The sequence below is a fragment of the Vicugna pacos genome, chromosome 34 (genome assembly GCF_048564905.1).
Source record: "Vicugna pacos chromosome 34, VicPac4, whole genome shotgun sequence".
Lineage (NCBI taxonomy): Eukaryota > Metazoa > Chordata > Mammalia > Artiodactyla > Camelidae > Vicugna > Vicugna pacos.
The window spans coordinates 12,225,930-12,251,429 of record NC_133020.1 but is presented as its reverse complement, the minus strand read 5'-3'; the positions used below and the strand labels follow the sequence as shown (position 1 = coordinate 12,251,429).

Sequence of the window (25,500 nt, the reverse complement as noted above, 5' to 3'; positions counted from 1 at the left end):
TTCCTCTGACCTGGACAGCACGTGATCACCGTGCCTGCCGTGGAATAGGTGCTCACTAAATGTATTGCAAGAAAGAATATTAGCGTACTGTTATTTTGATTGTAAGGACACATTAAAACTAAGAACTGTCACATATGTTGCTGCTATTTTTTTTTAATATTTTTATTGAGTTATAGTCATTTTACAATGTTGTGTCAAATTCCAGTGGAGAGCATAACTTTTCAGTTATACATGAGCATACATATATTCATTGTCACCTATTTTTTTTTGCTGTGAGCTACCACAAGATCTTGTATATATATTTCCCTGTGCTATCCAGTATAATCTTGTTTATCTATTCTGCATATACCTGTCAGTATCTACAAATTTTGAAATCCCAGTCTGTCCCTTCCCACCCCCCGCCCCCTGGGCAACAACAAGTTTGTATTCTATGTCTATGAGTCTGTTTCTGTTTTGTATTTACATTCATTTATATGTTGCTTTTAATGGCTGAACCATTGTAAAAAGTTATAAAATATTGTGATGTATAGGAAACGTTATTTTTTGTTGTCACGGAGTGATCACTTAGACTTTGAAATTACTTTATTAATTCAGTTGCATAACATATGCAAAAGCATAATAGTTTACTGGAGGAGACATAATTAGTCTTTGCAAGTAAAGGGCACAGATAATGCCCATCAAGCCACTCCCACACATACTAACTCTTAAACTAAAATGCGTAGTGTCCAACTGAAGAAAACAGTGCATACTTTGCTCGTAAGACAGGTTGAGTCAAATGGAGTTTCATAGGGCTGTTTCCCAAAGATCAATACTTGAAGAAAATTCCTGTGTACTGCCATAAAATTTCAGAGACTTTTCATGGAGGGGAAGTGTTTCTTCAAGATTACTTCCACTGATGTTCTGGGCGTTAAAATGATTTAGATTACAATATCTAAAAAAGAAAGAAAGCAAGCTTTTTTTTAGGACCAGATGTAGATGACTTGATAAATCATTTGCTTTCCCCCCCTGCTTGTCTACTTTTTATTACAGCCCCATAGATACTGGCACAACCGTGATGATTATTTAAGAGCGCTGCTCAGCAGGGCAGTTTTTATAAAACGACCAAAGGAGTTTTAGGACGTATTAAGGTGTCTCGTAAGGACCTTTAGGTGGCGCTCTTTTACAGCCTGCGGTGAGTCTGACAGTGACAGGAACTGGAAAGTCTGGACTTAACCACGTTACAGATTCCACGGCGGCCAGGACTCAAAAGATTTATCAGATGCACTGGGAATTTGTAAATTTGGTGATGAAACTGTATGGAAAACACCACTGTAGAAGAAGAAATCCATGAATATAGTTCTATAATGTGTGCCCTCTACCCCTGACCTAAGACAAACCTGGTTTTCCCGTCTTCCAAGCTCCAGACACCATGTGAGGGCACAGGACTGAGCCTAACTTACCAAATTCTCACTGCAACTCTGGAAGGGTGAAATCATCCCCATTTCACAGAAGAAAAACTGAAGTTGTGAGAGGTTAAATAACTTGCTTAGGGTCCGTATGAGTTGGCAGAACCCGGATGTCAGAGCAAAACTCTTATTCTGAATCCGGGCCTTTTCCCTCTAGGCCGTGCTGCCTCTAAAGCCAGATTATTTCTTACACGTTTTTGAAGACACCCCAAGAGGAATTTCAGACCACTTTATTCACGGCTGGATTCCTAGTGCCTTGGCTAGTGCCTGGTCCCTGCAGATGTCCCATACATATTGGTTGAATAAACAAATGAATATGGGCCATACAGTCAACTTTATCAAAGGCTCTGAGATCAGAGATTTTTTTTTCTTTGATTTGTGAAGGCTTCTAATGCTAATTTTACTTTCTCTTCCTTTTCAATGTCTTGCTAAAATTAACTAAGTAAAGGATACACTTGAATAACTGGTCATTTTTCTCTGATTTATGTCTCTTTCAATAATTGTTACAGGTTCTGCGCAGAAGATTACTGGTCTCATTAACAAAATAAGTGCAATGATATCAACCTTATAAGGTGTTTTATGATGCTGGATGGACGGTGGTGTCAAGTTTGATAGCAAATAGCTTTCTGCTCTCTCCCCCATAAACATCTGTAATATCCTTTTATTTTAGCATCCACTGTGGGATATACATTTATATTAGGCACTATAGAGATTTTTGTGTAATAGTTTTCAGCAAAGAAAGACATTCCACCCACCTGCACTCCTATCCTGGAGAGCCTCCTGTGTGTCATTCTGCAATTGGCCCAGTTTCGATTTGATTGAGGAGGACTTTAATATAGACAGAGACAGGGGGCTGGTTTTTGGTTTTTTTAATAGAAAGGGAAGGTATGTCTGGCCTGACATTTGTGGAATATTCCTAACTATACTCAGTTAAGTGATACCACGCTGACCCAGACAAGCTCCGTTTGGTTCTAGGACTTGTACCAGAATTGTATCATGTTGGATAGGATTGTACAGACTTGATGGTGGGGTGCCCTCAGGTGCTAACACAGATCTAATTCCACCTGTACATTAGTAAGGATGCTGTGTCATCATTAATCCACTGGGCTCAATCCTGGGGACAAGAATAACTTGGGACTGCTCTGTTCTTGATCGATTTGTCACTATTATCTGGCTCTGAACAGATACACCTTTGAATTTGGTAAAAATTGGGTTGTGATTGGAAGTGTATTGAGATCAAACACTATCTGACTCATAAATAACATGTTTCGATCATACTGTCCCTGGGACATCTGTGTTTTCTTCTGTTTCTTTGCATCCTTATTGCTCGTTAGTGTTTGATGAAAACAATCAGTATAGAAATAAAGGAGAATCACTCACTTCTCTCTGCAGTGACCCTGATCTTACTGCCTGGAGTTTCACACAGTTTCTTGCCTAACTCTTCTGGCTTGTCCTGTCCCATCCCAGTGGGAAAGATCGCCGAAAAGGAATCACACTTAAAAATTTTGAGTGCTATATGCTAGCTCCATGTAGACTGTGAAAGACTTTGCTTTCTTTAAATCATTTTTTTTTTCGAGTGCCTGGAACAATGCTTAGCCTGTTGGCTGAATGATTGGACAAATGGGTAAATAAGTCCTGGAGCTAAGATATTCTAGTTCCAGTGCTAGTTCTACCTGGATTCAGCCCATAATCATGGTCATCTTGGCCGTGTCTCAGCATGATTCTAGGGGAGGAATGCAACGGAGGAAGAAGGGAGTGTAAGGCAAAATCTGAGGCCATTATTATTAATCTTGCTCCCATTTTTGAGCATTTACTCATCCTCACAACAACTTATGGCACAGTAACTATTCTTATTGTTTCTTTTTTACGAAGAAGAAGAAACTGAGGCTTAGCAAAGTTAAACAGCTTGCTGAAGTTTCTGCAGTTAAGTCGGGGAACTGGATTCTTCTGGGCCGCCCCTTTTCACTTCGTGAAAGACAGAATCAGATCTTACAGTGGGGGAAGGAGTGAAATTGAGGAGTGTTTGGAGGCAATGGACAGAGGGGAGACAGGCCTGGCCTTTAATTTCAGTTGTCGCTACCATCTCTGTTTTGCTACTGAGGACGTTCCTGTCGAATCCTCCTGCAACAATCTCATTTTCTGATTTGGTTTTCCATCTCAGGATGAGATGGGCATCTTAGGGAAATTATGCATCATGGAGGGTCACTTTGATAATGTATATTTTGGAAGGTAAGAAATGTTAAAATTCAGGGAGCCATGAAGACTCATGATTCTGTCATTAATTCTGTCTTGCATGGGGTTTAAATGCCTCTCTTCTCCTGGACTGTTAGCCCCATGATAGCAGGGGCTGAAGTGGCACTAAACATTTACTGATACTGGACTCTGTGTCCCTCTGACTTACTACATTGCCTGACTGATGTTCCAAAAGAGATTTATTAGATGCATAAAAGAATGATTCAAGCAAGGGATAAGTGGCAATGGAGGAGATACTAAATGACTAAACAGATAAATGAACGGAAGGAAGTGAGGAAAAGAAAGATCTCTTAATTCCTGCTACGTGGCAGACATTGTGCTTGGTCCTTTATCAACATTCATCTCCCTAAAGCCCACTAAAGGTTGGAATTACTGTCTTTATTTCACATGTGTGAAAACAGAGGCTCAGAGAGGTTAAACAATTTGCTCAGAAAGCTCTCAGCCGTCCAAGAAGACCTCAGTAAGAAGGAGACATGGGCTGGTGATGGATGGATGGAAGATGATACCTATTAAGACACTGAATGGTCTCAGGTGACTGGCTAAATGATTTTGCACGGTTTGTTATTGACCTTGAAATGGTCATTGCTGATTTACAGTCCTGAATGGAATCCAAATCTTAAGCATCATTAGATTTCTAGCTATTTGTTTAATGATATTTGCTTTTAATAATAATGACATTCATTCTTATTATCAATATAGTTATTTCTAATTCTAAAGTGGCCCTATATGGTAGAGGAAAAAATCTTGTCTCAGAATTGAGCAAAGCACAATTTTATTATAAGGAGTGATGGAAAAAGTGAAGTCTAAACTGAAATTTCTTGCCCTGAATATCTGTTAAATTTTTCTAATATGCTAATTTGTCCAGTCATGGAATACAGGATTCCCGTTGGCTCAGTGATGGCTCCCAGATCAATATTTCATGGACTCCGAAATTGTTCATCTTACCACACACTTACTTACCTTTGTGAAACACTCCAGAATCCCAGGACGTTCAACAACGTTAATGATGCCAAGAAGAAGAAGAAGCTTTCTAAATTGCCTTTGTTTAATGTGTTTGGAAACCAATTGCCTGTTTGGAACAAATGTAATTGTTATTCAACTGCAGAGTTGTAAGTTTCTGTGAATATTTTATCATTGCACAATTCATAGAGCTTTATTCGCTTGAATAGTATCTACAAAGCAAAAAAGCACATCTGAAACTCATAGTTAAAAATTCATTTAGTTCCATAATTAACAGTAAAATAATAAGCAAATCACACCAAATATTTTGAAGGTCAAACAAAACCTTGATTTGCATAACACAATATCAGTGTTAGAAGAACTGGGTTATAAAAGGAAGCCTGATTATGCATTTGCAGGAGCCATGCTTGTCTTATTCATTCTTATATGTCTAATATCTAGAACAGTGCTTGGCACACAGGGATTGTTCGATAAATATACATTGAATGTATAAAAAATATTTGCCATTACCAGATATCTGCATATGCTAATTGTAAGGTTAGTCAGATAATATATGGTGATGCCAAATGTTACTTTATTTTGATAACTTAGATCAGATACAAAACCAGTGTTAGCATGTTATAATGTCACTAACCCTGATCTTTGTAACATCTGGTTGCATGAAGATTTTTTTTTCTTTACGTGTACAATTCACTAGTTTTTCATTATTAATTTTTTAAACTGAAATACAGCCAGTCACAATGTGTCAATTTCTGGTGTACAGAACTGTGTCCCAGTCTGCATGAAGATTTTCATTTAACCTGATGAGTATTTCCTTCAACTTAATACCCCTAAATAAGGACTCTTTACTTCCTTTTAATATGAGTATATGAAATTAATTCAGGTTCAAGGTAAGCTTTCACTTCGCTCCTACGTTGTGACTTTGGCTTTGAATCTTTACTAGAACTCTCTCCTTCCATTAAGAAAAAAAAAATAGGTAGATAGATTTCTGTATCTACAGCATTTCTATCTCTGTAAGTACACTCCATTTTTCTTCAGTGGGTTTTTAGATATTATTGAATACATTATATGAAATATCATGTATTACATATATTTTACATGCAGTACTTATTTTTATGCAATGCTTTTAAAACAGCAACAGGATCTTAGTATTAACAAATATATCACAGATACATCACAGATACATAGCATTACAGAAGTTTAAAAGATTGTTTAAAAGGCAAAATCTGTCCTGACCGAGAGAGCATGAATTCAATTGCAGTTCTGAACGGGCAGAATATTTCCCCCCAAAATAGTGTGCATAATGAGAGCAGGAATTGAGCATCTTTGAACAGTCAGATGCCAAGGCTTTTGGCATTTCCTTGCTTTTCTGCAGGAGCCTCTCCTACGTTGGGTTGTAAGTCATCCGTCTATGTTCCAATAGACTTGATCTTCGGTGTCATCTTTGGCACATAGGTTATGGGTTGCTTCCTGAACCAGAATATGGTTCTTGGCCTCTCCCTCGACAGTGTATACCTTTAAATGGGGTTTGGATTAAATGCTCTGTTGATAGTCAGCAAGTGCAGAAACATGACAGCTGTGAATAATGGTGCCATTTTCCATCTAAAGCAGTTTCTCTTCTGTCGTTTAACTTCCCGATGACTATTACCATGGATCAACCATGAAAATTAGCTTGTGTCCATCGGAGTCTAGGACCCATAGTGAAATCTGGGATTGAGTTTCAAGCCATTTTACTAATTTGTGTTCCATTACCATAGAAATGTATGGTTTTATTGCTATCTTGACATGCTGCCTTTATCTGATACTTCGGAGAAGTTTCACTGAATGTTTCCCTCTATGTCTGTCTGTTGGGTATTGTGTAACCCTCTGTGTGTGTGTGTGTGTGTGTGTGCACGTGCACACATGTGCGCATGTGTGTGCGTGTGCACATGTGTACAGAAGCTAAACATCTGATTGTGCTTGAGCGGGGAAGTTGGGCTGGAGGTCAAGGTAAGGTGAGATGACATCATACTTATTTTCAGGAAGAACAAAACCATCCTGCTAAGCCTTTTCAAATAGTCTTATTTCCTTATTTCTCTTGAGTTAATATCCCAATCATATTTCTGTCCTTTTCATTTCACATCAGCACTTTGCATGTCATGCGATTATACCATTTTATTACCGTGTTTCTCTGTCTAGAGTAAGAGCAGTTTGTACAGCGTTTGCAAAGCCTCAGAATTAACATGACATTAATTCTTCTTGGAGCATGAATTTTGGTCCATAACAAGTAATTGAAAAGACTCTCTTTATTCTATAACAAAGTCAGATGAGGGAGAAGAAGATACATTTTGTAAGATCTTTAAAGGTAAAACATAATATTTCTTAGAAATTGTGCGATTACAGCAAAAACCAGCCAATCCAGAGACGGCACTAGATCCCCAGGCGTGTGCTTGTGTCTCTGTCACTGGGGAGGCTGGGCTGGGCACAACAGAGAAGCACTGTAACTTGGCATTATGTGCACGTGGGGTGACCGGAGGATGTTGTACCAGAACAGTTAGAGGAGGGAGCGTAATAGCTCAGCGGTAGAGTACGTGTTTAGCAAGCATGAGGTCCAGGGTTCAATCCTCAGTACCTCCATTAAAATAAGGAAATAACTTTAAAAATTTTTTTTAAAAAGAAGACTTACATAAAGGCAATGGAAATTTATGAGTAACCCAAGATATTTTGTGAGTGGTATTATTAAAAAAATAAATAAATAGAATGAAAGAGTTCCATACCACCTCATCAAAGTCCTGACAGTGCTCCAGTGTTCTTTCGTAAATGTCATTTTTTAGTGTTCAGTTCTCTTCCTAATGCTGATCTTCATTCTAGCCTCGTATTTTTGTCTTATTCCACTGTACTTTTAACATTGGCTGGCGAGCTAATTTACATGGTGAGCTTCCCGTTAAAGAGACGCATCTGAATTGATAGCATGGAACAAACATTTGCATCAAGTCAGACAGAGAGATTCTTCATGGAACATAAATTGGCTTTATATAAAGAGACAGATTCTGTGTCTGTGTAAAGAGATAGCATTGGGTCTGAAAAGATAGAGAAACAGCGTGGACTTTGGAACCAGAAAGACTTCTGAAGTTTCTATTATTTTGTAGTTTTGTTTTTGGGCATTTGCCCAACTGGACCACATCCGCCTTGGTTTTCTCTTCTCTAAAATGACAGCAGTACCTCTCTCCCTGAGCTGTTATGGGAAATGAAAGAGATAACAGATATCAAGGGTTGGACACAGAGGGCTCACTCCATAAGCATTAGATTATCGCCTCTCCCTCCCCGCTTTAGAGGTGCTCATGCAAAATCATATAGCCCAGGTTTGATTTTGGACCATTTCCTGTCAGATATTTCTCTGTGCTCTGTGTGCCATATATATATGCCATATATATATATATATATATATATATATATATATATATATATATATATATATATATTTTTTATCATTATCCCAGGACTGGTTGTAAAATGTTCCATTTAACATTGTCAGTTGGCTCAGCTCTTAGGTACTATAACTTTATTTTAGTAGCTTATAAACTTTTATTGTCGTAATTCACATTTGTGCCATTTTTCATCTGACATTTCTAGTCGCTGATCGAAATCAGGAGCATCCTTGCAAAAGGAGACAAAGTGAAGACCTTAGATCTGGAACGGGGCTAACTCGACTTCTCTAGATCTTAGCTTGGGTAGACAGGAAAGTTAACAATCTGAGAAAAAAATAACCACATGAAGAGTCTGGGGGATGACGAAGTGCTATTTAATGCTGACAGTGAGCCCTAGTTACACACTTTAACAGTCACCCACTAGTGAGTAATGAGTGTTGGACTACTGAGGTAACAGAGCTCTCACAAAATACCTGGCACTGTTTGGAGTTCCCCCAGATATCTCTTGCTCAGCTAGATTTATTTGTTCATTTCAAAATCGTTTGTTAAGAAATTTTCAGGTACCAGGAAATGGGCCTTCCAAGGTGCTTACAAAGAGGAGCTCAGAGGTTAGTAAGGGAGACATGCAGACAGGTGCGTGCATACTTCGTTTTATTGCTCTTCACAGAGACTCCGTTTTTTACAAACTGGAGGTTTGTGGCAACCCTCGTCAAGCAAGTCTACTGGTGCCATTTTTTCCAACAGGATTATTTTGTAATTAAGGTATGTATATAATTTTTTTTTTAGACATAACACTACTGTGCACTTAATATACTACAGTGTAGTAGAAACATAACTTTTAGAGGCACTGGGAAACCAAAAAATTCATGTGACTTGAATATGACTTTAATGCTTTATTTGCTTTATGAAGCTGCAGTGTCTCTGGGGTGGGCCTGTAACTACTCTTGAGCATTAAACTTTATAGGTGCTCAATAAAATGTTTCTATTTATCTTAAATCATCACGGTGATCTTAGAGATAAAAGGATTGTAGAATTATCTAAACCAGCTCTTGTATTTTATTGACTGAAGAGTGAAGGCACAGAGAGATAAAGGGACACACTGCTCAGGAGAACCCTCACTTCTTACTTTTACAACTGCATGCCCACGGCCCCATGTGGGTTCCAAAGGGACCAGTGCTTTTATGACTTTCCTTAACATCTTCTCAACTGTTTAAAAGATGTCTCGATAGCAGTCTTTGAAATAGCTTACCCCCCCAAACTTCCAGAACACCTGGTGACATTTCCACCTAAATCCTGGAAATTGCTGTTCAACCTCATGTGAGACTCTTGAAGTCATTTAAATTTAAGTCAACTAAACTTAAGGCTTTGAAACATGGTTGAGAAATATACACGGTGACCCACACAGGCCGTAATACCACAAACACACAAAGCTGCTGATATGAAAGAGAACTGTACTTTATTCTTGCCCCATCATATGCCCTGTATTGAAAGGCCTAATGTTTTATGTGCTGCCTTTATGTCTCGAGCATCCCAGAGCCCTGAAGGCCTGACCACATGTTTCCCTGCTTCCTTTGTCACGTGTTCCCCACCCATCAGGAAATTCTACCCCTCTGGCTAGTTCCCTATCAGCCAGATCAGCTGCACTGCCCAGTCCTCAGCCTAACAGGTTTCACTTCCCTTCACAACAAGTAGTGGGACCGTGACACAGTCAGGGACATTGTGTCTAGGAAGTGTCATTACAGATGAATGTGGGCTCTAAGGAACCGCTGAGAGTCAAGTATGTTTGAGCCTGCAAATTATAATCACACTGTCTGATCCGGGTTGTTAAGGAACCAGAAAATGGTGTAGAGAAAGTTCTTACTTCAGCTCAGCAGTCTGCTTGTGGCCATAACTTGGGTTTTAATGGGACACGTTAACAGAAGACTTTGGCAAAAATATGGAAAGTCTCCAGAGGTAAGGAGAGCCATACACGTTCTCAGTAAGTAAGACCTCTCAGGAAACCTCTTCCTTGAGGATGAGTAAATAGAAAAAAGCCCATATGAAGGGGAAAAGTGATGATAATCCGCATTATTACTGTTGCTTACAGAAATACCCCAACACAAAATGACAAAGATTACAATAATAGTAATAATAATAATAGAAACTCATAAGGCAAAGACAAAAAAAAACCAAAACAGCAGAAAAACTAATTTCAGAAAAAGTGGAATTCAAAGGGAAAACCATGTCAACGGGACATCGAGGATCTTTTAATATTGATAAAAAGCACAATTCAAATTGAAGATAGATCGAAGAACATCCCTTAGGTAATAAAATAACAAAATCTGTTGCAAACACAGATAAAAAACAGGTAGGCAAACAATTCTTGTGAATGCTGATATCACGCTTTGATAATTTTCTTGATAGAATAAGCAAAAAGGAAAATAATGTGGAGAATTAGAATAATGGGATTGGTACGTTGCTGTACACCTGTAACTAACACAAGATTGTAAATCAGCTACCCTTCAATAAAAAAGAATAATGTGATTGGTGAGAATGTAATTAAGCTACAACATTGTTTAGTACAAAGAAAAGTTATAGAATTTATGGAAGTTTAGGTAACATCGAAGACAAACTTAACGTCCTAGAAATATAACCAGTTGGTCAAAGAGGAAATGAAACCCACAATCACAGTGTAATTAGACAATAAAGAAAACGAGAAAATTTCCTTTACAAATTTAGGCATACGGATACAAATTCTTTTAAGAGAAACATTTAATGACCCATGCTTTCATTTTGAGAGTGAAAACGAGAATAAATGGCAGCTGTGGCATTCCTCTGTGGGCAAGGAACTGTCTGTCACACAACCAAACACCTCTTTCTTAGCAAAACAGAAAGTGGGCACGTGTGTGACAAACACAAGGTGTATTTTCTGTAGTTTTCTGTGGCTTGGATGATCTATTTAGAAACAAATTAAGGTTGGTTAAATGTCTTGGAGTAGGGCTAAAAATAATAGGGCAACAATAATTTGAATAATGCTATTTCTTGCACTTTTTTAAGAAAAAAATGAGAATAAATGAATTAAATACTCAAAACAAAAAGCTAGAAAATAAATTTTAAAAATCTGAGGAAAGCAGGAGGAAGGAAATAAACAGAGCAGAAACATCAGTACCCTCAAGCATATTAGAGTTGATAGTTGGAAGAGCTGATTCATTGCAGGAAAATGTAAGAACTACAAAAACCCCGACAAATCCAATCAGAATACACAGCAAAAGAATCCAAAGAGATAACAATGTTTAGTTATGAGTACACTATGTTGGGGTCAAAAATCTTACAGAATTGGGATGATTATCTGGGAAAAGATTAATTGCCAAAATAAAACCAAGAAGAAATGAAAAATCTTACTGGCAAGAAATAGCAGGGAAATATTACAAGGAATGTTCCTCAAAAGAGACATTAGGTCCTAAGTGTGCCTTTTAATTTCCTAGGAAGAGACGAATCTTTCCTCTGGATCTTCCAGAGCAAGAGATCATCAAGTATTGATGCTACTAAGGATTGTTTATCCCATGTCTGTTAAGATGATTTAATATTGAAAAATGTATTAATTAAATATACTATAAAAAGGAACCATAAGAAAAATCAAAAGGTGATTTCAAGAGCTGCTTAAGAAGCATTCAATAAAATTTAACCTGATTTATTTAAATCTTAGAGAATAAGAAATAGAAATTTTCTTGATAAAGAATGTCCTTTAAGATTATCTTTATAAATCTACAAATATGCTAAATAGAAAAATTCATATTAAGATCATGAGCAGGATGAAATGTGACTGTCTGCTGCTACTAACATTGTCCTGAAAGTTCTGGGTCCTGATGAAGATGCAAAGAATAACAGGTATTGTTGGAAATAAGGATAAAAATTACATTTATCTTAAGATGAGAGAATTTTGCTGTAAACTTAAAAGGGTCGACTAAAATATTCTCAACAAATTTAGTAGGAGAGTTTAAGAAATTGTATACATGATAAAGACACAAACATTAATGACCTCCCTATGGAATAGTGATTATCTCAGTGAGCTGTAATGAGGGAAAATGACTCCATTCATAATAGCAAAAAGGAAAAGAGCATAAAATGCCTACAATAACTTAACAAGAAATGTTCAGGGTATATATGAAGAAAAGAAAATCTTACTGAATTGAATTTTTAAATTAAATAAGTAAGTTAAATAAATTAAAAAGGTATATACTTAGAACACTAAATGTTGTGAAAGCTCTTTTTCCCCTAAAATTAACTAAACAACTTTTACTTCCTTTGTGAAAATAAAGATAGGATTTGGGTAAAACTAATGAAGTTATCCTAACATTCATCTAGAAGTATAAACCACAGGGAGTATGATTTTTATATTCATTATATTTTTATAAATGAAGAATGACCATGAGAAGTATGATTAGTAATACCTAATATAGATCATGAAACTGTAAAAAGATGGTGATATTAAGCTAAATTCAAGAGGCAACTGAAAGGCACAAGACAGAAAGATAGTCTTGAAACGGTCCTAAGATCACTAAGAGCTAAGAATATATGAAAGTGTATTTCACTAGCTGATCAGTTTCATTTCATTTATCGTATGGTCGTGAAATAGTTTTGGTTTAACTTTTTGTAACATATATCATATTGTGTTGTAAAACTTGGCTATTTGTATCGAATAAGTGTTATCTTAACACAAAAATAGACTCCACATGAATGAGAAAATTCTATTCAAAGTATTAATCTACTAAAATTCCATAACCATAGATAAATGCAATGACTTTAATCACAATGAAAAATGTTGATGGATTTGACTATATACGTCAGCAAAACACACGTTAAACTAACTCATCTATAAAATTGAATGTTTAGTTAAAACCAGGAAAATATTAGCAATGAATGACAATGGTAATATTTCTAAAGTTAAAAGAACATATAAAGCAATAAGAAGAAACACAAACGGACCAAAAGAAAAATGGGCAAAGAATGTATGTCATTTCATGAATGAAAAAAGTAATAACGTTCATAACATTAAACATTTCAATTTCCTGTCCTTAAAAATACAAATTAAAGTAACAATGGAATATAATTGTTGCTAATCAGATTGACAAAGATCAAAATATTATTATATGAAATTAGTACATTGAAACAAGTATTGTCCTTCCACAATGGGGGCATAATTGATGTAGCCTCTTAGAAAACAATTTGGCTTTACTTTTCAATAGTCTTTAAAATATTTATCTTCATTGAAAGAGCAATCACATTTCCAGTTTCTTATTCTAAGGAGACAATAAGTTGAAGTACTTAAAGATTATATTAAAAAAATGCTCACCTTAGTAATATTTATAGCACTAGAAAATTAGAAACAGCCAAAACATTCCTTGAGAAGGGAAAGACAGATTAATGGGAGATATATATCTATCCATTCAATGAAATACACCAAGTAATTGTTAAAAATGAGATTTTTTTTTCTTCTGGAGAAAATTTCAAATGACACGGAAGAATGTTCAAAATATTTGTAAAGGAAGAAAAAAGGTGGGTACTTGATGCAAATTGGTTTATTGAGCATTCAGCAGGGTTTATTCAGACCCTAACTTTGTTTAAAATATATACCTATTTAAACTTAATACCTACACACTCCAATTTAAAAATTTTTGGAATAAAATTTACCCAAATAATAATTGCCATCATCTTTTCAGAATCTTTTCCCCCTTCCCTTATGGTTTGGAATTACTTCATCCTATATTGTCTTTACAGCAGAAAAATAATATTTTAAAACCACTTCATCAAACATACTTTTGGAGAAATTCGGCTGCTAAAAATCATTTCTGATTTATTATAAAAGAACAGAGACGGTGGTTTTCCATCACAACCAACTCTTCTTCAGCAATCGGAAGTACTGGGTAGCAGCCTTGATATGGTAACTTGGAAGTTATGTGTTGTTTATGAAACGGTCCTAAGATTTTATTTTGGAAATTGTAATACCCCAAGTAACAATAGCTGGTCAATTCTGAACCCTTCAGTGATATTTTACTGTATTCTCTATTGAAATCCCAGATTTACCCAATACCTCAAGTCTACATGGCCTTATTTTAAGTGCTATAGCATATTGCTTTTGATTCAAGGTAGATTTCGGCTCTCTCTCTTTGGAGGAAGATGCAGTAGTTCCCTTTTTTACTAACTACTGTTTTATTTTGAATGCAGTGGAACTTTGAAAATCTTAAAACGTGCCTTTTGGAATTTTTCAAATGATCGTTGGGCACAGGGAGCAATTATTTCCCTCAAACTTTGTTAGATTTTTTTAAAAAGTGATTTTATAATGCTGGTCGTGTAGCAGACATCCAAAATGGTTGAGACAAAACTGAGATGGATTTTATAGCTGACTTTATTTTAGGCAACAACTACCCCCTTCACTATGTGCGTTTTGCTTGGGAGCAAAGAAGTATGCAATTAAAAAGATGTAACAGCCATTCTCCAGGGTGGATGTACCTCTGTGTCCTGGGAAGTAAACCCTGTTCAGTGAAAAGAGCTTTGGAATCAGGAATTCACCATGGCTATATGATTTGGGCAACTTCTATAGCTTTCTGAGCTCATTTTCTTCTTATACACGATGAGGCTACAAAGATCTAGCCCCGAAGAATTGTGAAGATTTAATGAAATAATATCTTTGTGAAATGCATATAGCAAGGTCTGCATATAACTGACACTTAATAAATGTTAATTTCTTTCCTTCCTCCTTTCAGTAACCTGATTCAAATGCTTCATTTGAGATTCATAGCTCTCCTACCTGAGTTAATTTTTAAAACACATTAATTTTCATGATACCTGAAGGAAATAATACCTAACAACTATATTCTAACTTTGGCTTTTCTACCACTTTTTCATATTTATCTAATAACTACTCAAATTATTACACCTTCAATTTGCAGACAAAGAAACAGAGGCACAGAGAGGCTAAACTGTTTGCCTAAAGTCATGTAAAGGAGGCAGAATAAATATTTGTTGAATGAATGGGGGAACTGAGATTGGGCCCCACATTTGCACATGCTCAATACTTTGTTCTCATTTCAATGTCTGCATCGAGACTTAAATTTGCATTGCTACTTCTTGGGAATTGTGGATAAAAAATGAAGTCAGCTCGCCTTTTCCAAGAAGGAACATCGTGTCTCTCAAAATTGTAGAGAAATTGCTATGCATTGTTCACTTGAACTGCAGGAGCCCTGGCCTGGGTGGTATTTGGGATAACAAGCTTTCTTATAAGGGGGTGGGGGGGTTTCATTCTCTTGAAGAGCATTGGGAGGTAAAAACCCATCAAGATAGTGTGTTCTCATGATGATTTCAAAGAATCATCATGGAAATGAGTTTTAGAAGAGAGGTAATGCTTTGTGATAATAGCCTGATAATGCCATTAGCTATGAACTGTAATTGTAATAGCATTAGTCAAATGAATATATCTGATATTAATTTGAGTGTCAAATATTTCTGTAAGATTCTTCTTGTTAATTAAACATCAGCCCTGGTATTATTAATTCAGTGTCTAGCCAGTCCTTGCACATAGTAGGAACCTAATGTTTTTTTGTGGACTGAATTAATAAATCAATCTCTAAGTGGAGCTATTTAAAATAGTAAAATATTGAGTTTCAATAACATCATAGATATAGAAGGAACTGATTTTTGCCCAATATCTGCTTGCTTGTACAGTCTGTTCTCTCACTTGCCACTCCATGTTAGCTAATGGTGTAGACTTTTTAATTTCAGAATTGAAGAAGAAAGCATTTCTCATTTTTTATATATTCACAGGGAAATAGCCTATAAGATTTACCCCAAATTACTTGAATTCAGAAATAGAGTTTGTGCCTTTCTTCTTATGCCTTGTGATCTTTAGACCATTTTAAAATCTACCTGACAGCTTCATGACTGCACTGAGCCCCAAGTATCACTGGGCAAAGCCATTCTTTAGATGGCTTAGTGTCACGCCTCATGATCACTCATGTCATCTGGGCCTTCAACACTGCCACCCATCAGAACACTTCTAAATCATCTTTGCTTGCTCTCGCAATGTCAAGTTCGTATCCTCCTGGTCTTCCTACTCTTCACTCCCATCCTGATCCCCTTTTGCTTTCATGAATGGTTCGTGTACTTTCTTGGACCCTTGAAAGGCCGTCTCCAGGATGTTCTCAACAGGAGAACCACATATCTGCTCGCACCTACATCCACCCTCTCCTTTCTCTCTTCTGTTTCAGGACAGGAAATAAGTTTCCACCCTCTGATAAGAGCCAATCTCCCTTCTTTCTCTTGCATTTAAAACTTTTAAAACATTTTTTATTTGTTTATTTTTTTATAAAAGTTCTAGACATTGAACTCAGGACCTCAAACATGCCAACATACCCCATACCCCGTTTTTTATCTCTTGCATTTTTAACTTCTTCTTTTATACCAGATATTGTTATCAGTTAAATATGCTCAGGTATCTCTGAAAATTAAAAAAAAAAAAAGAATATCTTGAACCCACAACTCAGTTTCCCAGATAAAATACAAGACTCACAGCTGCATTTGAATTTCAGAACAATAGTGACATTTTTTAGAATAAGCATGCCGTAAATATTGCACACAACATTTTATAAAGTATAATTTATGTAAAGTATGTCTGTAATATTGCATGGGGCATACTTATTCTAAAAAAAATGTATTGTTTACAGGAAATTCAAATGTAACTGGGTGTCTTGTATGTTTCTTTGCTACATCTGGCGAATCTGCCCACATCTTCATCCAGCCACCACTTTGTCTCTTAAATCTTCTTCAGTGCCAAGTTCTTCCAAAGAGTTGTTTAGATGAGATGCCTTCATTTCCTCACTTTCTAGGTATTTTTGACCCGACTCCAATCTGGCTTATTCCCTTCTCACTGCTGAAAAAATGACTCTTGCTAAAGTTATCAGTGAGCATAATGCTGCTAAACCAAAGAACACTTTCCTGTCTTGACTCTACTCGATCTCACATAGCATTTACCACAATTAACCATTACTTCTTTGAAATCATCCTCTCTCTTATCTTCAGTGAACACACACATGCATACGCGCACACGCCCACACACGTGCGCGCGCACACGTACACACAGGTGTGTGTGTATTTCCCCCACCTCTCTCGCTGTCCTTTCCTTCCCCAGCAGGCCATTTCCCCTCCGTCTAACCTCTGCCTTTGAGGCTTTTCAGGTTTAGGTCCTGGGCTCTTTTTCTCCTCATTCTTAGTATTCACACTAGATAACTTTGTTCACTTCCATGGGTTCAAATACACAAATATTTTCTTCTTTCTAGTTTACTGCAACTACAAATTCCTATTTCGAGAACGACTCTGTGATTCACACTGACACGGCTGTCAGTGGTCCCAATAATCATAGATATTTCAATGAGAATTTTTAAAAGATCACATTTTTAATTTAAAATGATCTTGGTGGGAATTAAACAGCTAAAGTCTTTGCTCCTTTCCTGAATTCTGAAGAGGAAGGACTAACAGGGACAAGAAGACGTACACCTTGACCTCTTGATTCAGCCTAATTATCCTTTTTCTCTGAGACATTTGGTTTAGGATCTCTCAATCACCTACACATCCGTAACTAAGATGTCACTTTTCACTGAATTCTATTTTGGTATTTTTGTCAAAAGGTAAGCTCGAACTCATGCATGTGAGAAAATTGATCTGGTTGCTAATGGGATATAGTTGAAATAAGCAGTTTGACTGACTTCTTCACTCCCTTATATTAGCATTGCTACTTTTAGATAAACTATTCCTGAAATGATGAGTGTGGGAGGATGGGTTTAGTCTCGTATCTTCTCCTTTAAAGCACTCAGAGTTAGCGATCCCAGAAGGATCAGTTTTCTCACTTGTACTGAAAATGTCACTCTAACAGTTATCTGTCTGCACAGTCAAGTTTCGAGAAATCTCTTGAATTTACCGCATTCACACCATTCTCCATCCCGGTGCTAAAAATGACTAATGTAGCTTGGAGACGGGGAGACTGTGATAGCGGATCATCTCCTTCAGTCGTGTGCGAACACTCACACACACACTCACACACACACACATGCTCAGCTGACATGAATCCTTAAAGGTTTAAAATATCCTACATGCTAAATGGATTGTGAGGCTGATGGGACACTTTTCACATAGCGTTCGTTTCAGTGTGGTTGGTTCTATCCAAAAAAATTGGTCTGGTTGTTTGATTAAATAGACTGATCTTATTTTTAACCAAATGGGCCACTATGGCTTTATTTTCTATTTAAAGTAATCTCTGATGTTGAATTGGTTCAAATATATTATTTAATTTTATCCTCTCATTGTCTCTGAGAAAAGTGAAGTGCAGTGCATTCCTCTCACCCCTTTTTATTTGAATAAGAGGAAACAGCCTTAGAGAGAGAGAGTGACCTACCTGAAACCATCCAGAGTCATGCAGTAGTCAAAGGCTCACTGTCTTTTAGGGGCCCTAATGAGTCCCCATAAGCTAGCTTACGGTCACTGGAACCAAACTGTCTAAATGGGCTTCATTTCCTTTCTTGGTGAGTGCTATTCTGATGGCTAAAGGGACTGTCACAGGCTCAGATGGATCCTACTCCCAGAAAAACATGTGGCAAAGTCTCCTGTGACGTCATTCTGGGATGATGGAGGAGCGTGTGGGCAGAATGAGGATAATTAGGTGAAGTGGGGGCTGATTTTACCCAAAAGAGGAGGATCCCTTGATTGTCATTAACTTGCAGTGAGGTCTCTAGGAATTTCCCATAAGGCTTTATTTTCGGTCCTGTCCAATTCAACAATTTTATCCAGTAGCTGGAAGAAGTCTAGGAACTTGCTTACTAAATTTGCCGATGACACAAAGCTGGTAAAGAAGTAAAGATTAGTAATTCACTGGATGACAGAATCAAGTTTTTAAAATGTCTGTTACTTAGGATGATGGGTTGACATTTATCAAGGATAGAGATAAGGTCCTTGATGTAATTAGAAACAGAAATGGTGATACGATGATTGGAACTGAACTGAGAGCAACTGTTAAAAATTAAAAAACCCTCAGGTTTTAATTGACCATAAACATGATGCAACTACTGAAAAAGTCACTACAATCTCTGTTAGCATTTGAAAGAGAGAGAATGAGAGAGAGAGAGAGGGAGAGAGGGAGAGAGAGAGAGAAGTTTGCTAAACCTAACATACCTATCCTGTTTGTATCCGTTTTGAGTATTGTGTTTGGTTCTGGAAACCATGATTTGAGAAAGATACTGACAAATTGTTGCTTGTTTTAGTGGATGAAGGGGCTTTTATAGTGAAGAATCAGGGAATCATGCAATATGAAATATTTGGAGTGGCTTGTCTGTAAAATAGCGGGGAATCATAATAGCTATCTTTATTGAGCACTTATTGTGCATGTTAATATCTTAATCCTTTCAATAACGGGGTGAATTATTTACTGCTGTTATTGGCATGCAAATGAAGACACACAACTAGACTACCTGGATTTGAATCCATATAGTTTGACTACAGGATATACGCTCTTAACTCCTAATGTCGTACCACATTATTTCTCCAAATATTTATCAGATGTTTGAAGAGTTGCTAAGTGGATAGAAAATTAGACTTATTCTGTGGAGTATAGTTATAAACAGGTAGGCAGACTCAGGATAATCCTCAAATAGAGAATTTTTCTGGGCACTAGAATATGATGGTATATCTTCCAGTTTTTGGTGTAATGTTAGACTAGGTAACATCCAATTGTAAGAGTTTAACTTATCAGGATGTGATTTGATGTAACACAGTATTATTATGAATGGGAAAAAAAAACACTTAAAAGAAGTAAATCAAATTAATCAACAGTGATTTCAAAGGTATTCTTTTGAATACAAGTTTTGAGACTGCCCCACCCCCTCACATCCATGTTGCTAAAGTTATATAAAATTTACATAAAATTAATATAAATTATATTTATATAATTATATAAATTATATAAAAATTATATTAAATTATATTTAAAATTATATAAAATTTATATAATATTATGTAAAAATTATATAAAAATCTTAATCCATCATTTACTGTGTCTAGAATATTATCAATAATATCCTATATGCAGATCTCCATCTTAGGAGATTGGATTGCAGAAGTAACAAATATTATTAAAAAGCCCTCACACTGGGTGATTCTTCACAGCAGTCTGATATCTTAAAATCAACATTGGCATTGGTTTCAGGATGCTGAGAGAGTCAGATCTCTGTCAGGGGCCAGTGGTGTTGACTGGAGCACTTTATTTTCTTATTTCTGTCTTAATTATTACATTTCAAAAATAAGGACAGTAATATCAACTTTATATGGTGTAATAAATGCAGTAATGTATACAACAGGTCCTACCATACTATGCAGATTCCCAAAATAATTTTAGGTTTTCAGTGAAATGTATTTGCAAGGATAGCTGAGTGTAATAAAGAATTTGCTTGGCCTTTAGTCTTGATTCCTGGGTGGTAAACTCTAAAACTGTTGATTTTCCTTAGTGGTTGAAGTGTCTTTGTTATTCCTGGTAGGTCCCTAATGTTTTATGTTGATGAGATGACTGAGAGTGGGGGCTGGCCAGCCAGGACCAGCCACATGGATTGGAGGATAGGGGCTTTGAGCTTCAGGATATCAGCCCAGCCTCTGGGGAGAGAAGGGAGGCTGGAGCTTGAGTTCAACCACATGGCTAATAGTTCGGTCAATCCTGCCCACGTAATAAAGCCGCATAAAAACTCTGCACACTGAAGCTCAAGTACGTTTCCCTGGGTGACAGTTCTCTGTGTATTGTCACATGTTGATTTGCCAGTTGGGCACTGCATCCCTGAGGAAGAAAGCGGCTTCGTTTTTGGAGCCCTCTCGGACCTTGTTCTATGCTCCTCCCCTTTTGGTTCTTTCTGATTTGTATCCTTTTGCAATAATGATGCTGTAATCACAAGTATTTTGCTTTCCTGAGTTCTGTGAGTCATTCTAGCAAGTTTATAAGCCTGAGGGAGAGTTGTGGGGGTCTCCACGTTTATAGCTAGCTTATCAGGAGTGATGGCAGCGCTGGCGACCTCTGAAGTCAAGTCTGATGATGAAAATGAGGACTGCCTTGTGGAGAATTTAACTTGTGAAGTTTGGTCTGACTCTGGATCAGTTGCTAATGAAAAATTTAGACTTATATAAACAAGAAAATGAAAGTCATGTTTGACTTTGCAGTTCTTCTAGAATGTGTCAAATGTAATTTGATTATAGACTGTTTTAAAGCAAAGTTTCAGAAACATCTTCATTGAGTCATGTTGAGGAAAATAAACATATGTTCAACAACTAAGATGTTCAAGTAGAGATAAAGGTAAGACTTTTCCAGGTCATCTTATAAAATCCTAAAACCAGTGCTTTGTTGTTTGTTTACAGATGAAGACTCTAATCACCGGAGATGTCAATAACTTGGTACAGTTCACATGCTTAGTTATGACCATTTGGAATTGAGCCTTTTGAGAACTGGAACCATATCTCACATAATTCCATGCAGCACAAAGCCTGGCATGTAGTAAGTATCCAATACATGCTTCTGATGAACGTTCTCAGTTAAAATAAGAAAAGCAGTGGGTTTGACCCAAACAAGCAAGGATTGTAGATTTGTTCCCTAGAACATTACTGCTCCCCTACACCCCTGGCTATTTTGTGAGATCTGGAACTTTATTTTACTTGCCACAGTATCTCCAGTGCCCACTGTGGTGCCTGGAGCAGAGTGGGTCCTCCATTAACATTTTTTGAATGGAGACCTAGTGTTAAAAGGAGTTTCTCATTCATAGATTTTTTTCCCATAGTTTGGAAATAGGTAAATTAAATTTATTTGTAGAGAACACAAATGAACATTCCTTTACATTATTTTAAAGGCACAACTCTAAGTATTTTTGAAAGCAGAAAATAAGCTTGCCGTATTTCCCATAAAACAAGCAAAAGTAAATTTAACCAGTTTTAAGCTGTATTAACATCTTAGAACAAATAAACGAAGAAGTCTTTGGATTTAAAATACAGCCAATGATATTTATTTCACAGTGACAGCTAATCTTTAATGTCATCCTGTTTGATTTTTCTACCAGCACATATAAGGGTGGTACTTTTTATGCTGCAGGTGAATATTTGAGATTGGTTGTTTCTCCTGGACAAAGTATCTACAGGGAAAATTTTCCAAGATCAGTGGTTACTCAACTCACAATTTCTCTTTGGTCGCATAGACAATATCTGGGGGCAAAAAGCCTCATCCAGATGCCCCACCCGCCTACATTTACACAGAACTTACCTTTGCTCAGATGTCTCTATGCCTGCTCTGAAACATTATTGCAGATAGCCTCACTGGAAGACCTAATCAGAATATAATGACCAGTTTATTTTAAAATACACTAAAGAAAGACAGCAGACAGGGTCTCATGAGAAGTGATGTTCTGTAATTACCTCCTTCTATCAAAAGAAAAACAATTCCCAGAAATTAATGAATACAGCAAGAGTCTATTTCCTATCTTAATTCTATCTTAATTGCAAAAGTGGATCAATTAAAAAAAAAGAGAGACTACAGTGGCAAAGCCCCTCTCTCAAGGTTTTGTCTCTCAACTCTCTAGTCATCAAATCAATATACATAGAAGCACAACAGGAAACCATTTTTACCTTCTGAGATGAGGTATACCAGCTCCACCAGCAGTGCCCCCAGGAAACAACCAAATCCATTGAGCAGTGTCAAAAAATTCATGAAGGTTCCTCTGATGGTTCTTGGAACAAATCTGCATGGTATTGCAGAGACTGGGAAGAAAAGAGAAGGTCAGAATTTAGAACATTCTCTCTCAAATCCTTTCATGGATACTGTTCAGATTAGTGTTGCCCATACCACAAAGAAAAGCAAAATTTGGGTTGGACTTTGTTAAAGTTACTACTGTAAGATGTGTTATGATGTTACAATTTACAGATGTCTACAAGGAATAATAAATGGCAAAATATACTCTTGTGTAGCTATCAGAAAAATCTGATTACTTGGTGGGTGAGTGTCCCAATATATTCACCCGAATTTCACCCCAATTTGAGTATTTCTTATGAATTTTGGATATTGCTGAAGCTTGTACTGGATAGTCTCATGGTAATCTATCAGTAAGGTCTATAACTCTGTGATTCTGTATACATCATTAGGTTCCCTATGGAAAACTTGAATTTATCATAGAAAATCAGCATGGAACTTAACAGCGTGGGCGCTGGAGTTAGGGAAGATTATGCTAAAACACCGACCGGGTCGACTCTTTATTACCTCTGTGATTTTAGGTAAGTTACTTAAACACTCTAAGCCTCAATGTTCTTCTCTAGAAAAGGAGGGTGAGATCATTACTCACTTGCTGAGATCCTGTAACTGTTACTTGCTATAATATATGAAGTGTTTATTGTAATGCTGACGTGTAGGAACTGAAGAAGGTTAGCTGTTTTTAACAATATTAATTTTACCAATCAATAGCCCCTACCTGTGTGGGGCACAGTGCAAAGCCCTTTATATGCATTTAAATTATCCCATTTAAGGAGAAGCAATAGCTGGGTCTTCAAAGTGGTTATCTTTTAACCCCAGGTCATCATTGAGATAATAGTGATGATGGTGGCAGGAGGTTGAAAGAAAATCACGGAGGCAATTTTTTTTAATTTCAATTAAAGTTTTTTGATATCAGAAATAAACGTGTGATTTGATACAGCCACTATGGAAAACAGTATGGAGATTCCTTAAAAAAATAAAAATAGAGTTAACATATGATCCAACCATCCCACTTTTGGGCATATATCAGGAGAAAATGTAAATTGAAAAGATAAATACAACCCAAGTGTTCACAGCAGCACCATTTACAACAGCCAAGACATGGAAGCAGCCTACGTGTTCATCAACAGATGACTGGATGAAGAGAACATGGTATGTACATACACACACACACACACACACACACACACATATACACAGAGGAATACTACTCAGCCATAAAAAAGATTGAAATAGTGCCATTTTGCAGCAACATGTATGGACCTAGAGATTATCACACTAAGTGAGGTAAGTCAGAGGAAGACAAATATCATATGATATTACTTATATGTGGAATCTAAAAAAATGATACGAATAAACTTATTTGCAAAACAGAAACAGACTTACAGACATAGAAAACAAACTTAACGGTTACCAGAGGGGAAAGGGGGGAGGGATAAATTAGGAGTCTGAGATTAGCAGATACACACTACTTTATACAAAATAGATAAGCAACAAGGTCCTACTATATTGCACAGGGAACTATATTCAGTAGCTTGTAATCTATAATGAAAAAGAATATATATATGTATAACTGAATTACTTTGCTGCATACCAGAAACTAACACAACATTGTAAATCAACTATACTTCAATAAAAAAGATTATAAAATAATTTTAAAAGTCCAAACAATTAAAAATGAAATAAGAATATATAATTTTACACATATCATAGCAACATAACTATGTTAAAATATGCATGGCAACCTTAGGGATACATGCTTAAATATTGATGATATATCTGCGATTTGCTTCAAAATTATACAGCAAGGAGGAAAAGAGTATGTGAATGAGGGTAGAGATGAGACAAGTCTGCCCATGTGTTGAAAATTATTGATGCTGGAACGTGGATACATGGGAGTTTATTATACTAATCTCTCTCCTTTGTGTATGAGTGGCAAAAAATTATAAGGAAACACATTAAATAACATGAACAGTTTTAGCTTTGAGTGGTTGAAATATGGATTTTTAATTTTTCTTCTTTCTCTCCTGTACTTTGCAAATTTTTCTACATTGAGAGATTACAAATAAACATTAAAGGTCTTTTTAAAAAGAAAAATGGTGACAGAAAACCGATAAACTGTAAACACTAAACTTTTAGCTTCCTCCTCTCTAAGAAGAAAGAGATTCTATCACTCCTCCTTTCCCTTTCAGGAAAACTTCAGCCCTTGTTTCCCTGTCCTTAACCCTGGTAAAACTTGGCATTCATCCAGCACTTTTAAAGAATGTCCTAATACCTAATACCAATGTATTAATGTTCCTTCCTGCATTCACTTAAAATTTCTCTTTTGCTTTCTGTGTGTTCTCCACATACTTTTATTTATCATTCAATAAATACTGAAAAGGGTTTCTGTGCTCCAGATGTGCTGAGTGCCCGGGCTGAGGGTGGCAAAATGCATCAGCACATCTTTCCTGGATGTTAAACTCTGGCAGGGTGGAGCGCAGAGACACACACGATATTAAGGGCACTGCTAACCAGGTATTTAATACCACAGATGCTTATTGGAGATGAAGATAGTGTTGGTGATAAATAAGATACCGTGAAGAAGGGCTTCCAATATTGACAGCAAGGGGCCGTGGGTACCACAGCTCTCTCATGCACTGCAAAT

At 36.6% G+C, this 25,500-nt stretch overlaps 1 protein-coding gene across 1 annotated transcript in view; it reads right to left on the bottom strand.

Moving 5' to 3' along the window:
* Positions 1-438: 438 nt before the first annotated feature.
* Positions 439-25,500, bottom strand: part of SLC15A5 (solute carrier family 15 member 5) — a 65,410-nt gene continuing 40,348 nt past the window's right edge. Inside the window, exons 7-9 of the mRNA XM_006199901.3 lie at positions 22,736-22,867; positions 4,659-4,767; positions 439-931 (exon numbers count right to left, since the gene is read on the bottom strand). Coding sequence (XP_006199963.2) covers positions 784-931; positions 4,659-4,767; positions 22,736-22,867 — 389 coding nt within the window. The 3' untranslated portion in view covers positions 439-783. The remainder of the gene's footprint in view (positions 932-4,658; positions 4,768-22,735; positions 22,868-25,500) is intronic.